This window comes from Salvia miltiorrhiza, chromosome 1 (assembly GCF_028751815.1).
Source record: "Salvia miltiorrhiza cultivar Shanhuang (shh) chromosome 1, IMPLAD_Smil_shh, whole genome shotgun sequence".
Classification (NCBI taxonomy): Eukaryota; Viridiplantae; Streptophyta; class Magnoliopsida; order Lamiales; family Lamiaceae; genus Salvia; species Salvia miltiorrhiza.
Window position 1 is genome coordinate 58,280,725 of NC_080387.1, and position 16,531 is coordinate 58,297,255.

At 37.2% G+C, this 16,531-nt stretch overlaps 2 protein-coding genes and 1 long non-coding RNA gene across 3 annotated transcripts; 1 reads left to right on the top strand and 2 right to left on the bottom strand.

Moving 5' to 3' along the window:
• Positions 1 to 774: 774 nt before the first annotated feature.
• LOC130998484 (cytochrome P450 81C13-like) lies at positions 775 to 2,763 on the bottom strand. The gene is made up of 2 exons (XM_057923905.1): positions 1,637 to 2,763; positions 775 to 1,551 (listed from the first exon to the last, which is right to left on the bottom strand). The coding sequence occupies exons 1-2, from the start codon at positions 2,531 to 2,533 to the stop codon at positions 937 to 939; spliced, it is 1,512 nt and encodes a 503-aa protein (XP_057779888.1). The 5' UTR covers positions 2,534 to 2,763; the 3' UTR covers positions 775 to 936.
• A 455-nt stretch (positions 2,764 to 3,218) lies between these two features.
• LOC130998491 (G2/mitotic-specific cyclin C13-1-like) lies at positions 3,219 to 5,758 on the bottom strand. Its single transcript, XM_057923911.1, has 7 exons — positions 5,102 to 5,758; positions 4,521 to 4,753; positions 4,280 to 4,432; positions 4,149 to 4,182; positions 3,903 to 4,052; positions 3,677 to 3,811; positions 3,219 to 3,587 (listed from the first exon to the last, which is right to left on the bottom strand). Exons 1-7 carry the CDS (start codon positions 5,441 to 5,443, stop codon positions 3,525 to 3,527), a joined length of 1,110 nt encoding a protein of 369 aa, XP_057779894.1. The 5' UTR covers positions 5,444 to 5,758; the 3' UTR covers positions 3,219 to 3,524.
• Positions 5,759 to 6,856: 1,098 nt separating this feature from the next.
• Positions 6,857 to 7,830, top strand: LOC130998498 (uncharacterized). The gene is made up of 2 exons (XR_009093280.1): positions 6,857 to 7,297; positions 7,390 to 7,830. It is a non-coding gene; the product is annotated as an uncharacterized LOC130998498 (long non-coding RNA).
• The last annotated feature ends 8,701 nt before the right edge of the window (positions 7,831 to 16,531 follow it).

Sequence of the window (16,531 nt, forward strand, 5' to 3'; positions counted from 1 at the left end):
TCCGAGGGGGGGTGGGCGGATTATTAGTATGGGTTAATCCCACAAAATAGCATGGAGAAGTAGGATTAAGTAGGAGTTGACCATATTAACTGCACATGATATCAAACATCACACTAATCTGTATTAATTTAATTTATCCTACCTATAAACTCATATCAAACAGGCCCTAAGAAGTAAAAGTGGCAAATGTCCCATAAAATTTTTGATTAACCGCCGTAAAAGTTAAAACTCCTTCACTAAATACTATAAAAAGCAACCCCTCTCCCCACGATTTCTCCCACACAACACAACTCAACACAACAGACAATATTTGAAGCATATAGAATCATGACAAAGTTAACCTCACTCACTGCTAGTGCTATCTTCTTCCTCGTATGCTTTTCATGCATCGTCTCACACTGCTTAAGCCGCCCCATCCCCGCCGGAAAGTTTGGGGAGGAGTACTGGTTGAAGCACCCATGGCTTTTGGCTGATGCACCGATGGGTTTGAAGTGGCCGATGCCGGAGAAGCAGTGGCCATATGCTCAAGGCCCCATACCTGATAAAGGATGGAAGTGGCACTCCCATTGGCACCTCACCTATTCACCATTCCCCTGTCCCTGGTGGCCCAACAACGACCTCGCCGCAGATGAAATTGCACCTCCGCCCCTTGCGCCATAGACTTTATTTACTCATCATGCCTAGTGAGTATCTGTTTTTGCTTATAATAAGATTAAGGTCGTTTTAATTTAGTTAAGTTAGGGGAAAATAATTAGTTGGTTTCGACAATCCGAAGAAGAAAAGGAAGAAAGATCCATCATTTCATTTTGTAACATGTTTAAAGCATAAATTTGAAAGAAATCACAAGTATTGAAATCGGAGCTGATCAACAATATTCAGAGCTGATATACGCCAAGTAGTTAAAAGAAAGAAAAATGACAATATATAAGTAAATGCTTAAAGAAGATGCGCTGCTTGATTTCGGACAAGGCAGACAGCCTCAAGAGGCTTGGCCTTATGCAATGTAACTCCTAAATTAGCTCCAAAATCCATCTCAACATGCTCCCACTCAAAACACTGCACAAATGCACCCAACGCCAATGACACTGTTCTCAACGCCATACCAGCTCCAGGGCAAGCCCTCCTCCCTATCCCAAACGGCAAGAATCGATGATTCCCATCCCTCCCCATCTCCATCTCCACTGCACCCTCGAACCTCTCTGGATCAAACTTTTCCGGCTCGTCCCAGAGGCCAGGATCGTGGTGCACGGCCCAAGCATTCACAAGCAGGATTGTGCCTTTAGGAATTTTGTATCCCCCAACCCTACATTCTTGAGACGAGAGGTGGGGTAGAAGCAGCGGCGCCGCAGGATGCAACCTCAGAGTCTCCTTGACAACACGTCCAAGGTAAGGGAGGTTGGGAAGATCTGCTTCGCTCAGCAGATGATCATGCCCTACATTTGCATCTATCTCTTGCCGTAGCTTTTGCAGCACCTCAGCCTGACTTACCAGATTCGACATGGCCCATTCCGTTGTCAATGCAGAGGTATCCGTTCCAGCCGCCAGCATTACCTAACAACCAAAAACTCATCAAAAATTAACAAAGCCCATCATATATAGTCTTGGTACAAAAACTTCAAAAGTAAAAAACCATTACCACTAAAAGGCTCTTTATGACATCATCGGTGTTGAGATCAGGCTCCGACTCTTGAACCGATAGCAGAGCTTCAATCAAATTGGTGCTCCCCTTCTCCTCCGCTGCGCTCCTTGTGCTTTTGTCTCTGACCTCATCGACCAAAGCCTGCAAGAACTCATCTCTCTTTTTCTGCATTAACACGGCCTTCTTCTCCATCCCTTTGTACCCAATCCACCGCAAAACCGGAAAGTAATCACAGGGGCCTAACAACACAGTGGGAGAGAACAACCCGCGTATTTGTCGCAGAATCTCCCTCCCCGCCTCCGTCCCGATCTCCTCCTCTTCGACACACCGTTTTCCGGCGATGGATCTCATCACGATGTTGAAACTGTAGGTGGAGATCAAGTTATTCAAGTCAACTTTCTTCCCGCTTTCCTTGTGCAGTAGGCGGAGGATTTGAAGCATCTCTTGCTCGCGTATTTGGGCGGATTTTTGCAGGCTGTGTGAGGAGAAGAGCTGGACGACGCTCATACGGCGGAGGACCCGCCATAAGTGGCTGTAGGGTGACCATGTGTAAGCTGCGTAGTTGTAGGTTAAATGGTCTCCGGCCATGGAAGTAGGGCGGTCCGCGAAAACGATGTCGTTTTTGGTGAAGCATTCTTCGACTGCGGATGGAGAGGAGACCACGAGGAATGATTTGCAGCCTACCCGGAGAGAGAAGATGGGGCCGTATCGGGATGCTAATGAGGCTAGTGAGAGATGGAGGGGATTTTTGATGAGGTGAAGATGGCCCACCAGCGGTACAGCTGGTGGACTTGGTGGAGAATTCTTGCTTTGATGAGATGAAAAGTGTTTGAATATCAAGATGACCAAAACAAACGGCAGCATCACCACGAGAAAATAGCTCTGATTCTCCATGGACGGAGCTCTGCAAATGGTGCTGATGTTGAGAGAGAGAGATGACTCTTTCTTTTGCTATTTTTCCACCATGTGGAATAAAATAGTTTACTTATTATGTTGAATGTATGTTTGAATAGAAAATTTAAATGATTTTGTACTCTAAGTGAAGGTTTAATTAGCTACAAGGGTGGTTATGTTTTTACTATTTTCAAGTGTTAGTGAATGATGACTAATATGAGTGTATTATATTAGTGATTGCCTGATTGCTCAGTAATGGAGCATGTATTTCAGCAGATCTCAAGTGGACTTTTTGTTAATAAAACTACGTAACTTCTTCGCTGATGCGATCGAGATAGAGACATGGTAGAGGAATTAATCTCCACTTCTACAGTTCCTCTTTTGGCTTGATTTTCATGTTCCTTTCCAGAACGCTAATGCAGTTGTCATCTCTAAAATATCAACGGTTTGCAGTCATGCTTCACTAGGATTGGCAATTCTTTCCTTTATGTGAAGGTGATTTCTAGGCATAACTATTGAAGAGGCCAAACATAATCATTTCAATATCATTCTCACAGAATCTTAAGTTTTGGTTTGAGCAATGATTCTAAACTGAACACTCCATAGTCTGAATCTCTGTAGCAACTACTGCCCTTAATCAATTCTTTATAGACAATAATAATTCGCAAAAATTCAATACAATATCTTGCCAAGAAAATATCAATATTGATTCAACAGAAAGTCTTAGATCTTTCCAAGTATACCAGCCTAAATCAAAAATCCTAAGCAGAGCACAAAACGCTCCACACTCGTACTGAAAGATAAACATGTGGAGGCCTACCTTGTTAGCACTTTCACTAATTACTACTAAATACAAAACCAATCACTGATCATTTCTAGTGTGAAGTCATTAGTTCGACCTAATGCAGCAAGAATGAAGCCCTTGAAAGCCTTTATGTACACTTCCTTGATGTTTAAGGCTTCAAGACTTGCGGTTAATCAGTAACCTTTTCTACTGATGGAAAAAGGACTCGGGGATTTCTGCAGGTGAGGACAACTCCGATACACATTTGAACTGTTAACAGAAGCAATTTGCAGAGTTAGTCTACAATATGAGTAGACAAGTAGCATCCAACCAAGCACATAGTAGTAAGATGTACAAACCTTGTGTTGCTTGTATTTCTCCCTCACGGCAACCAAAGAGCCCCCTCGTTTGCTTGATTGCAGATCATGAAGGATGTCAACGCATTCTTTCAGATCCACAGCTTTATATCCTGAACTACGTTCTAGGTCCACATTCTGCAGAAAAAGAATCATCCAATTAGCTTATTGAAATGAGATAGATCAGAATCAGATCAGTTGAAGAACTCTAAACAAGTGTTGTTCATACCCATGGATTTTGTTTTGGCTGAAGCGTAAACCTTGCTAGGAACATGACTGATGCAGCCACCATTGAAGGCAAGAATTTTACACATCCATAATCCAACAAACTCAACTCCGCTAGATAGTAAGCCAGGAACTCCAATTGCAAGTTCAACATCTGCAAAAATTTATGCACACATTAGAATCACTTATCTTTAAAGACAAATCTACACTGGTAAAAGAAAATTACATTGTATGCTAACCATAAGCTTACCTCATTATCTTCTTGAGAGATTCTGGTGAACTTTCTGCAATACCAAACCAAACAAAATGGAAGCCATTTAGCTGACATGCTATTGTGATATATCAACTCAATTCAGAAAATGCAATGCGGCAATCTCCTACCTGAGAAATGTCTTCACCGTGGGATTGCCCATTTCAAATCGAAGGGACTTGAGCACATCAGCCTCCATTTTCACTACATCCTCCTTAGTGTATGTATTATCCGTTATATAACAAAAATCACCCACATGTGGAGGATTTATCTCCTCATATTTCCTGCAGTGATGCAATAACGCCTCAATATTTACAAATTGAAAAACATAGCCCTACATTAAGATTTTATGAGCATAATTATGTTACTTACGAGGCAACAAGCATTGAAGAAACACCAAGTAGCTGAAGCTTTTGCCTGTTAAGAGCATTGCATGACAGGAATCTGTCGATGTAGGAAACTGTTAGGTATAATGTATCCGGAAGAAGCTTGTACTCCTCAGCCACCTCAACCAACCAATCTATCAAAACCCCTCTCATGTTTGCAGTTACATCTTTCTGAATTTTCTCCAAGTAATCCGACAATGGCCTTCTCTTGGCCTCCATCTGAATGAAACATTATATCAGCTTAATGTCACTAAACTGAAGTTTAATTTAAACAGTGCTATGAACTTTCTAATTAACCAAATAAATCAGCCCTAAAATTAAGTGCTAACTTATTTCTCGGATCAATGGTGTAGAAAGCCCTAATATTATAGGAAAAATAAACGCCACAATCTGAATCCCTAATCTCATTGACAGTCAGATAAAGAACTACGCCTGATTATGGATAACAAATCCAAATATTACTGAAGAAATTTACATATCATCAAAACCGGAACCAAATCCAAATTAACACATCTCATGTAAACAGCCAAAATTAAACAAATTCTTACTAAATTAGTTAGTACCAACCTCCATACTGTGAAGATATTCATATATATCAGAAGCGTAAGCTCTACACATCTGCGGATCATCAGATTTCCCGTCCAAATCAATGGTGGGATCGGTCTCGGCTTTAGAGATCTTCACCTCCTTAGCTCCACCGGCTTCCGCTATCTTCACATTCCTCCGGGGTTTGCTTTTCGGCTTATCATTCACAACACGAGTCTTCTGATCGCGAGAAGACAACACATTCTGAATCTCGCCCAACACAACCCTCTTCTTCTTGCTCTTCTCCGAGACCATTGCCTCCTCAGCTGCTCTCTTCCTCGCCGCCAAGCGCGTGACCCTCCTGGTGGATTCTTGGTCCGCCATTGCAGGATGCAAGAAATGGAGGGTCTAAGAAAACTATAGAGAGAGGGTGAGCGAGAGGGAGGGAGTGTGGGGTGTTGTTGGTGAGAATGAGGAAATAGGTTTGAGTATATAAGCTGGAAATCGAAATACCGCCATGGGTGCGGTGGTTTGAATTTTGTTTGAGCGAGCGGGGGCGCTTTTTGTGAAGAAATCTTGACTGAAAATTGAAATTTTGGAGTTTTGGGATTTGGGTTTTGGTGATTTTGGGGGGAGCGGTCAAATTTTGAGACCGGCGTAAAATGTTTTGAAATTGGGAGGGGAATGGGAGAATTTGGTTTGGCAGTGAGGGCTTCCCTGTTTTCCCGGTTAATTACTTACCAAAAAAAGTCATCATCTAAAATATTCTCAGTCTGTCCACGTCATCACCACAATCTGAGTGTGTGTTTTTTGGTGGGAAAGCTTTGCTTTGAATTTATTGTCTTTCATTTTCATTTTTCAGGAACTGTATCTCCAAAATCCAAATGACTTTCGAAATTTTTTCAAAACTCAATTGCATTGCCCTCTCCTTTATGTGCTCTATTAACTATTAAGTGCTGTGAAAATTACAGAAATTAGGTCAAATATGTGGCACCCATACCATATGGTAGAGTATGAACACACTCAAAACTAGTGTATGAAATTATTATTTTAAATCGTTGTACAAAATTTCAAAATTAGGGTGAGCAACAAAAACCTACAAACCACATTGATACTTAGGGATGAAAATAAATTAAATGATTTTGATTTGATTTGGTATTCGATTCGAATTTTTATATTCGAATACAAAATTTTATGATTCGAATACGAATACAAATACTTTTTTATTTTGATTACTTATCAAATACAATTAGAAAATTATGATATTCGATTCGGTATTCCAAAATAATCAATTAATATTATATATATAATATTTATATTTTAAAAAATAAAATAGATATAAAGTAAAATAAACAAAAAAGAATATTTATTAATAAAAATAAACAATAATAATAATCAAATCTCTGAAAAGACTTTGATTCCAAATATAATTCAAATAAAAGTGTTTTATTTGAAATATTATTTTAATTAAAAAATTTATTTATCAAAATTATGAATTGAATATATTCGATTCGAATCGAATAGTATGAATTTTCGAATCAAATATTCGATTTATATTGTATGAAGTACATTTGTAAAAAAACGAAATGAGTATTTGATTCGATTTGAATATTCGCGAATCAGTGTATGAATCAAATATGTATATTAGATAAGACCCGAAAGATATTCGAATATACAATTATTTTTATGACTATGAATCGAAATCAATAATATATGATTCCATTTGTTACATCCCTTCCGATACCGTTCCAAAAATATGGTTAATCGAACCAATTGATTGAGTTTCTATTTCTCACTTTAAAAATTTGGGGTTAATAGTTTGATTTTATAATTTTCATTAACTGAAACGTATATGTATGCATTAAATTAAGAGTTAATACATGAAAGTAGCCATTTTGTTTTAGTAAACTTAAAATTTATCCACTCAAATAATTTTTTTTTAAATTACCCACTTTTGTGTTAAAAGACTAAATTACCCCGAAGATTAAAATTAAAAACTACCCACACTATCTCTCTCTCCTTCCTCCCCCCACCTGCGCTCTCTCTCTCTCTCTCCTCGACGCCCGTCTGTCGCTGGCCCAGCGGCGTGGTGGTCGTAGCACCACCGCTGGCGAAGATTTCCCCCTTTTCTCTCTCTGAATCAGAGATCGATTTCCTGCGCCAGATCTTCCAAGCCGCTCTCGTTGCAAGCCTTCTTCGGCCTCTAGAGCAAACCCAAGCCAGAGCCTTCAACTCCATGTAAGAATAACCTAGATTTCTCTTTAATTTTGTTGAACTGATCACGAGTTAGAAAGAGATCTGATCGATTTAGATCTGTGATCAATTCTCAGCAAACTGATCGTCGGCTGGAATTAAGGCTTCGGTTGGTGGAATTGGACTTGGGTGAGATGGTGGATTTTGCTGCATTATTGGAGGGGTTTGGGATTTTTGAGGTGGAGATTAGGGCTTTGTCTTTCCCGCTTCTGGTTACATCCATGAATCCATGAAATGAATTCTTGTTCCTTTCTAGATTGAATGGATAGTGAGAGGAAATTGATATACCATGAGAGGCAAAGATTACAATTCTGCTCAATTGCTTTTTTTCCCAGTAAATGCATCGTCTGCATTTATCAGTATGTTTCAGAAAGAGTGTTGTGTAGTTAATTTGTTAGGCGCTTTACATTTCATTTTGTTATTTCAGGCGTCTTCCTCTGTATTTTTCTTATTTTCAGTTTTTTAAAAAAAGTATTGTGGAAAAGAATCAAAATTTACAAGTTTTCGATTTTTCACCATATTGTTGTGCTACAATATTTTTACAATGCCAAAAAGCTCTGCAGCCCGAAATATTGATAATAAATTATATATTATGAATGTAATTTGTTCATAGCTCTATCTCTCCTTTTGGGTGACTTTTTATGGCTGGGGGATGGAAAATTGATTAATGTTTTTGAATTCACAATCAAATTTGCGAATTCACAACTAAATGTTCTTAAATTCACGATCAGATCTATGAATTCACAACTTGATATTCTTAAATTCACAACCAACTCTATTGCTGTTTGTGAATTCAAATTTTAAAATTTGAATTCACAACTAGTTGTTTTGGTTGTGAATTCAAACTTTAAAATTCAAATTCACGACTACTTGAATTCACAACCAAAATAAATCTTGGTTGTGAATTCGAGTTTTAAAGTTTGAATTCACAACTAATTGTTTTGATTGTGAATTCGAGTTTTAAATCTTGAATTCACAACCAACTCTATTGCTAGTTGTGAATTCACAACTAATATTTTTTGTTGTGAATTCAAACTTTAAAACTCAAATTCACAACTACTCTGATTGTGAATTCACAACAACAAAATTTTGATTGTAAATTTCATTGGGTTGTGAAATGTGAGAATTTTAAAGGGTGGTGTTTGAAGGGGTAAGATGCTAAGTGTGGGTATTTTTTTAAGTTTTTATCTTAGTGGGTAATTTTTAAGTTTACTAAAAGAAATAGACTATTTTCAAAATCCACTCATAAATTAATATTATAAAAATATTATATATATATATATATATATATTACATAAGTATTACTATATGTTATTTATTAATTAGATTGCTAAGTTAATCTTAATTTAGCCAGATGCATAATGTGTATCATGGTTCATGTAGAATCCTCAAAATTCAAATATTATACCAATGATGGTTCATGTAGAATCCTCAAAATTCAAATATTGTACCAAGCGTCAAGTTTTTGAAATATATGTTGAAAATTCATATACTATCATATTTTATGATGAGTTATTTATGTGTAAAATATATAAAACTTTTAATATTTAATGAATTTTTTTTAGAATTTTATTTTTTGAATTCAGATACATGAACTTAATGCTTGTTTGATTTATCTCATAAAATTCATCTTCTTACAACTTGATATTGATCTATCTTAGCTACTAATTAATGTGGCTAAATCGGTTGATGATCAAAACTACACAACTCTTACTTATTCCAAATTATAACGCACGTTCGTGCGATGCACGATGAATATTGAAATTAAACGATATATTTAAATAAAGAAATATAAATATTAAATATAAACAAATGCTTTTAAAATAAAATAAAATAATCCACATTAATTCTTCAATAAAACTTTGTATTTGAAAATATAAATTTTTAACTTTGTATAAAGTGTAATGATAATTATAGTTACTAAATAAATTTAATTATTTGATAATGAAAATTAGCATTACACACTATTATTTTGAAACAAAAATATTATTACCCAGAGAAAGGAATACACTCACGGTCTAGCTCCCTAAATGACTCGAACCCCCGACCTATTGGTTGGAGGAGAAGCGTCTTACCAATATATTGCGCTTCATCGCGTTACACACTATTATTATTATAGAGCATTACGCATCATAAAAAATAAAATACATTGCATACACAAATATGAGGGGTAATAGCCGAAAAATATACATTTTTTTTCATTTTCTAGTTTATATCACCACCTTTTAATTTGACCAATAAATACATCAATTTATAATTGAATCGTAATTATCCCACAGCGAGGGCCTCCGGCCATATCAAAACTGATATGTCACTTGCGTGGCAAAATCAAAACTAGCGCATCAATTTCGTAGACGAAACGACGTCGTTTCATTAATAATTAAAAATATATTATATTTAATTAAGAATAAAACATAAAACAACTATGTCTAGTTTTGGGCTTAGTCGAAGTACCAGAGGAGGTCGACGGGAGAAGCTCCAGGCGGCCACCTAGAGTCACTAGAGAGGCTACTCGTGCGGTCGACCCTGCTATTACAACAGAATGACACTATCGTTAAGGACGATGAATATTTGGTTTCATGTGTTGGGGGGTTGTATAATGAAGTTAGGGGCTTGGTTTCGTGTAGTGACAGCCTGACAGGTTGTTGGTGCGGCTGTTGTCGAGCTGTTGAGGGAGAGATCGGCGGTGCGACAGCCTGAGGGATTCTACTACCTGTCGGTTGAGGGAGAGAGGGCACATCGTTGTTGTATGTCAGATAAGACGAAGCGGCTGGGTTCGTCGAAGTTGGGGAAGAAGGATAAGACGATGAATTTTGCCGCGCTAATTAAAATTAGTCGAAATTGTTGGTCGATAGAGAAAATTATTGAACTTTAATTGAAACCCTAAGTATGAATTATGTCGTTGTTGGCTCGTGTTGGAGGGGCAGTGCCGCCATCGGGCCTCAACATCACCAGAGCCATAATCGGCGGGCCTTCGTCGATCTACCGTCATCCGTGAAATTGCAATCGTTGTCGGCCTCTGCAGGAGTGTGGGAAGGGGGAGGGTGTCTTGTGTGTGTGTGTGTGTGAGAGAGAGAGAGAGAGAGAGAGAGAGAGAGAGATGGAGTGGAATGTGTGCATGTGTGTGTGATTTGGTGATATTTCGATTGTCATGTTGGCAATTTGTTACTAGTTACTACCATATCAGATTTTATTTGGGCGAACTTGCATCCAAGGGATAGTTACAAATAAATTATAATTTGTTGCATTTCTTTGTCAAATTTAAAGGTGATGATATAAACCATAAAATGAAAAATCATGTGTATTTTTTGACAATTACCCAAATATAAATAAAAAGTTGTAAAATTCTGGTGGACGTCGTATTCCACCAAATAATTCCTGCAATAGCTAAGAAATAGTATAGTTAGTAGCAAGCAGGGTAGAACCACAAAGAACGGGTAATTGCAATCAATTTCCTAAAGATCGAAAATTTAGGTGATGCCACCACGCCTTAAATTGAGAGAAAATTAATTATAACTAAGAAATCAAATAACTCAAATAACAATCTAGAAATTAATCAATAAAAAGGTAACTCGGCTCGAATAAATCCATATCAATTTAATACTCTAATCATCGACGCAAAGATTAATTAATCCCTATCAACCAACCAGTTATAGGATACCGTGATACGCACTGACTACCCCAATTCCTACTTATTGTGTCGATGGACGGCTGGATACGCCAGTCCTGCCTATTTCCCTTATTAAAATATAACATAGCTGGATACGCCAGTCATAGATTTAATATTCTAATAGCATTAAGATGTAGGAACCCAGTTTAGACCAATTATCCTAGATACGCTAGTAATAATTAATCCACCAATTTATTCCTACTACGAACATGGTAGCTTTATCACTAATCAGCCCTATTCCAACAATTACAGATTGGAGGTGCTAATTGACTGTAATCCAATTTAATCTAAGTTGATCAGGCTTAAATGAAATCGGAATTATCCTTAAACACAAGGAATTAATCGGAATCAACATGAATAAATTATATGCTCAATTAGGTCTCACAGATATTAAATCAATACTTCATTATTCTCACCGAATTAAGAAATTAGCTAATCATAATTAAACTAGAAACAAACAAATAAATAAAATCAAACATGAAATTAACAAACACTAAATAAGGAAATATATTGCACCTAACGAACTAATGAAAATTAACAAACCAATCGAATTCAAATTAAAACAAATGAAACCACAAGTCAAAATAAGTCTTCTGCCACCAAATATACTCCAACCGCCACTATCTACAATCCTAGCAAAAGCAATTCTAACTTAATCAATGAGAGAAAAATAAAAATGTCATATTGAAACTAAAACTAATATCTCTATATATGTATCCTAATCCTTCTAATGTGGCGGCTGGGTGGAAACAAAAACTAAGAGATTAAATCCCTAAAGTACCGCCTAATCCAAAATATGGGCTTCTCGGCCCTTAATTAAACAAAGCCTCAATTAATTAAAACAAGAGTTTTGGGTATAATTAAATCTATAATAATTAACTCCAAGCCCAATCTCTAAATTCCTCCACAATCAACTCTAATCTTCTTCAAATTCCACACCATTCTTGAACTTTCTTCATCCACGAGTCTCCAACTCCGATCGATGCAATTCTTGCGCCAAAACACCACAAAATTGGGTAATATCAAATAAAAAACACACGGTAAATAACTCGAATTTAGAAAACTAAATCACACCATCAAATCTCCTCACACTTGAATCATACTTGCCCTCAAGTATGAAGTAAAGAAAAGACTAAATAGTGGAAATAACTATCTAGATAAGACCTTGCCCTAACTCAACACACTAACACACGGAAAGAAAAAAAGAAATATGGAAGATAAGAAGTGAGACACGAAAACACACCAGCCAAGTGAATGCCAACTGCTAGCTCGTAACTTATACTGCCAAGATGAACTAAGTAATTCATAAATAACTCTCAACCTTCAAAATGAAAAATTTAGAATCTCAAGAATGCATCTCTATCATCAAATTAGTCAAAATTAGGCAATAGCAAGTACAACTCACGACTTCACTCATTCGCTCAAAATGCAATTAAGGACATTCACACATACATGAAAAGATCCACTCAGTCATGATATGTCGCGGTCAAATAGTGACTTAAAAATGACTTTGTTCATTTGGCGTAATGGGGCTAGGGACCATTCATAAGGTTGGAAGGATCTAAAGGGGTTACTAGGCTCAAGCAATGAAGATCAAAGTGTGCACATTTAATCCAAACCATCATCCACAATTTCAAGTTCATAGAGAATGTGATTTGAACTCACAAATTCAATCCGCAAACAAAACAGAAAACAACTCAAACACAACAGTAAAGCACTCGATGATTTAACGTGGTTCGGATCTTCGATCCTACATCCACGGGAGGGTGAACTCTTGGCGTCTTTATTAAGTGAAGAAACGAGAACTACAAGTACAAGAAACCACAACAATACCAGCTGCAAACAAGCTCTCAATCACAGAGAAAACTCACTCTAACTCTCATACAAAACTCTTCTTCTTTCACTTGATTTCACTCTAAGCTAAGCTTCTAATCTGAACAAGAATGAAGATATATAACCTAATCTAACAGCTGCACTTGATCTTGACCATCGAAAGAAATAAGATTTGATCCAATGGTTGAGGATACGCCGCTGCATTGAAATTCTGTTATATCAATTTTAAACCCTTTTGCACTTCAAACCTTCAGCTTTCTGTATTTGCTTAGATACCCCTGTCGCATGCCTATTTGTCATAGCCAATAACTAACAAATCTCCACCTTGGTTGTGACAATTGCAGCAATGAACAGCACCAAACACCAACATGAGCTTTTACTCCACCTTTGCCCTATTACAGGGCATCCTTCATACTTGTTTAGTGAGGAAGAACACTGATCAGCTCTAAGCAATAAGTAAACTTAGCAGCTGGCAGTGATTTTGTGAGCATGTCTGCTGGATTATGCTCAGTAGGAATCTTCACCAATTTTACAGCTCCCTTCTCAATTTCATCCCGAATAAAATGCATCCTAACATCAATGTGTTTGCATCTTTCATGAAACACTTGATGCTTTGCCAAACACAATGCACTTTGGCTGTCACAATGGATTACAACCTGACTTTGATTTATACCAAAATCTTTGACAATACCTCTTAACCACATGCTCTCTTTAACAGCTTCAGTGAGAGCAATATATTCTGCCTCAATAGTAGACAAGGCTACAACTGATTGTAGAGAAGATTTCCAGCTAATTGCAGATCCATATAAAGTAAAAACATATCCAGATTGAGATTTTCTAGAGTCTATGTTAGCAGCATAACCAGAATCGCAATAACCAACAAGAGCATCACTATTATCATCAACGTTATTCTTAAACAGAATACCACATCTAGTACTACCCTTCATATATCTCATTATCCATTTTAAAGCTTGCCAATGATCTTTACCATGATCAGACATGTATCTACTAGTTACACTAATAGCATGAGCAACATCAGGCCTAGTGCAAATCATAGTATACATAATGCTTCCTATGATATTAGCATAAGGAATTAAACTCATTTTTCTTTTCTCAGTTTCAGATTTAGGTTTCTGATCATTAGACAGTTTAAAATGTTGAGCTAAAGGCACTGATACTTCTCTAGTTTCATGCATCCTAAATTTCTTTAATATTTTCTGAATGTAGTCATGTTGAATGAGCCATAACTCACCTTTGCTCCTGTTTCTTATAATATCCATGCCAAGAATCCTCTTAGCATCTCCTAGATCCTTCATATCAAAACTGATTTGAAGGTCCTGCTTGATTTTCTCAATCTCAGCCATGCTAGCTCCTGCAATTAACATATCATCTACATACAACAAAAGGTAAGCAACAACAATATCATTTTTATACTTAATATAAACACAGCTATCAAATTCAGATCTTTTGAAACCAATTTTGGACATATGGTCGTCAAACTTTTTGTACCATTGTCCGCTACTTTGTTTCAACCCATAAATGCTTTTCTTCAGTAAGCAAACCTTATCTTCATCCCCAGGTTTCACAAAACCCTCTGGATGTATCATATATATAGTTTCCTCTAAGTCACCATGCAGAAATGCGGTTTTAACATCAAGTTGCTGTAGTTCCCAATTATTCTTAGCAACAACAGCTAAAAGGATCCTTATGGAGCTGTGCTTCACAACTGGTGAGAAAACTTCTGTGAAATCAACACCTTCCTTTTGAGTGAAGCCCCTTGCAACTAATCTAGCTTTATACCTAATCCTATTAACAGCAGCTGACTCCACTTTCTTTTTGAATATCCATTTGCAACTGACTGCCTTTTGAGATTTAGGTTTCTTGACTAGAATCCAGGTTCCATTCTTTATGAGTGAGTCAATCTCTTCCTGCATTGCTTTTATCCATTTATCTTTCTCCTTTCCTTCTACTGCTTCTTTATAAGAATTGGGCTCAGCATACTCTATATCCTCTGCCACAGTTAAGGCATAATGTATCATATCTGCTTCTGCATATCTAGATGGTGGCCTTATAGTTCTTCTGGTTCTATCTCTAGCTAACTGATAGCTATCAAGGCCTTCATCATCTGATATCTCTTCCCGATCTGCACTTTCTTCTTGAACATCATTAGTGTCATCTTCCTTTTCTCTAGGCTCCACCTCAACTTCTGTAATCTGATTCTTTCCTTGTTGAGCAGGAGCCTTTTCCTTTTCATTTCTCAGGTATGGCATGTTGGCTTCATCAAACTTTACATCCCTGCTAATTATCAATTTTTTGTTTGCCAGGCTCAATACCTATATCCTTTCACACCTTTTTGATATCCAAGCATGATGCAGATTAATGCTCTTGCCTCTAACTTATCCTGTTTGAGGTGAGCATAAGCTTTGCAACCAAACACTCTCAAAGTTGAGTAATCTCCAGTGTTGCCATACCATTTATAATCTGGTGTCTTATGATCTATAGCAGATGATGTGCATTTGTTGATCAGAATTGCTGCAGTAGATGCTGCCTCTCCCCAAAATTTCTTTGGTAAACCAGAACTCAGGAGCATACACCTAACCCTCTCTAAGATAGTTCTATTCATCCTCTCAGCAACTCCATTTTGCTGAGGATTTGAAGGTACAATCCTATGCCTCTTTATACCCTTAGACTTGCAATACTCTTGAAACTTTTCTGACAGAAATTCTAAGCCATTATCTGTCCTCAAGCATTTCAGTGTTGTACCCTTTTCTGATTCAACTTTTGTACACCATTCTTGGAATTTTTCAAAAGCTTGAGTCTTGTCTTTTAGAACATAAACCCACAACTTTCTTGAGTAATCATCAATGATACTCATAAAGTATTTGCCTCCACCTATTGTTTCTACTTGTGAAGGTCCCCACAGGTCACTATGGGCATAATCAAGAGGTGCCTTTGAAGTATGCTTACCAATTGGATACACAAGTTTCTTGCTCTTACCAAGAGCACAAGACTCACAGTTATCAAGTTTAGTATTGCAATCAAAAACAATAATACCATCTTTTGAGAGATGTTGCATTCCACTTTCACTAACATGTCCTAGTCTTTTATGTCATAGTTCAATAGATTCGTTTCTAACAACATTAGAACTACCTATGACAGTTTCACCATTCAAATAATAGAGACTATTCTTCCTAGTTCCAATCATGATAGTAGTGAAATTCTTTATAACATGCATGTAACCTTTTTCAGATTTAAAAGAACACCCCTTAGACTCTAACATGCCAAGAGATATAAGGTTTCTCTTCAGACCAGGTATATACCTAACATCAGAAAGGATTTTTGTGGAAGAATCATGTAATTTTAATTTTATAGAGCCTATTCCTTTTACCTTGCATACCTGATCGTTTCCCAGGAGGACAGAACCTTGTTCTTCATGCCTTAAATCTTGAAACCAGCTTTTGTGTGGGCACATATGGAAGCTACATCCTGAGTCCATAATCCATTCTTCACCCACAGCTTTCTCCACCACGTTCAAGACTTCTGCATTATCTGCAGCTTCTGCCAAATCAGCTGAGCTCGGTTTTTGATCCTTCTCAGCCTGCCTTTTCTTCCAGGCAAAGCAGTTCTTCTTGAGGTGCCCTGGTTTCTTGCACCAGTGACAAGATCTGGTCTCCTTTGATTCTCCATCATTTTGCTTCTGCTGGCTTTGCTTGTTT

Excerpts from the sequence above, each read along its gene's own strand:
- LOC130998484 (XM_057923905.1), bottom strand. The coding sequence starts at position 2,533 with ATGGAGAATCAGAGCTATTTTCTCGTGGTGATGCTGCCGTTTGTTTTG. Across the intron at positions 1,552-1,636 it reads TCATAAAGAGCCTTTTAGTG|GTAATGCTGGCGGCTGGAAC; the intron begins GTAATGGTTTTT and ends TTTGGTTGTTAG.
- LOC130998491 (XM_057923911.1), bottom strand. The coding sequence starts at position 5,443 with ATGGCGGACCAAGAATCCACCAGGAGGGTCACGCGCTTGGCGGCGAGG. Across the intron at positions 4,754-5,101 it reads AATATCTTCACAGTATGGAG|ATGGAGGCCAAGAGAAGGCC; the intron begins GTTGGTACTAAC and ends TGTTTCATTCAG. Across the intron at positions 4,053-4,148 it reads TCTCTCAAGAAGATAATGAG|ATGTTGAACTTGCAATTGGA; the intron begins GTAAGCTTATGG and ends AAATTTTTGCAG.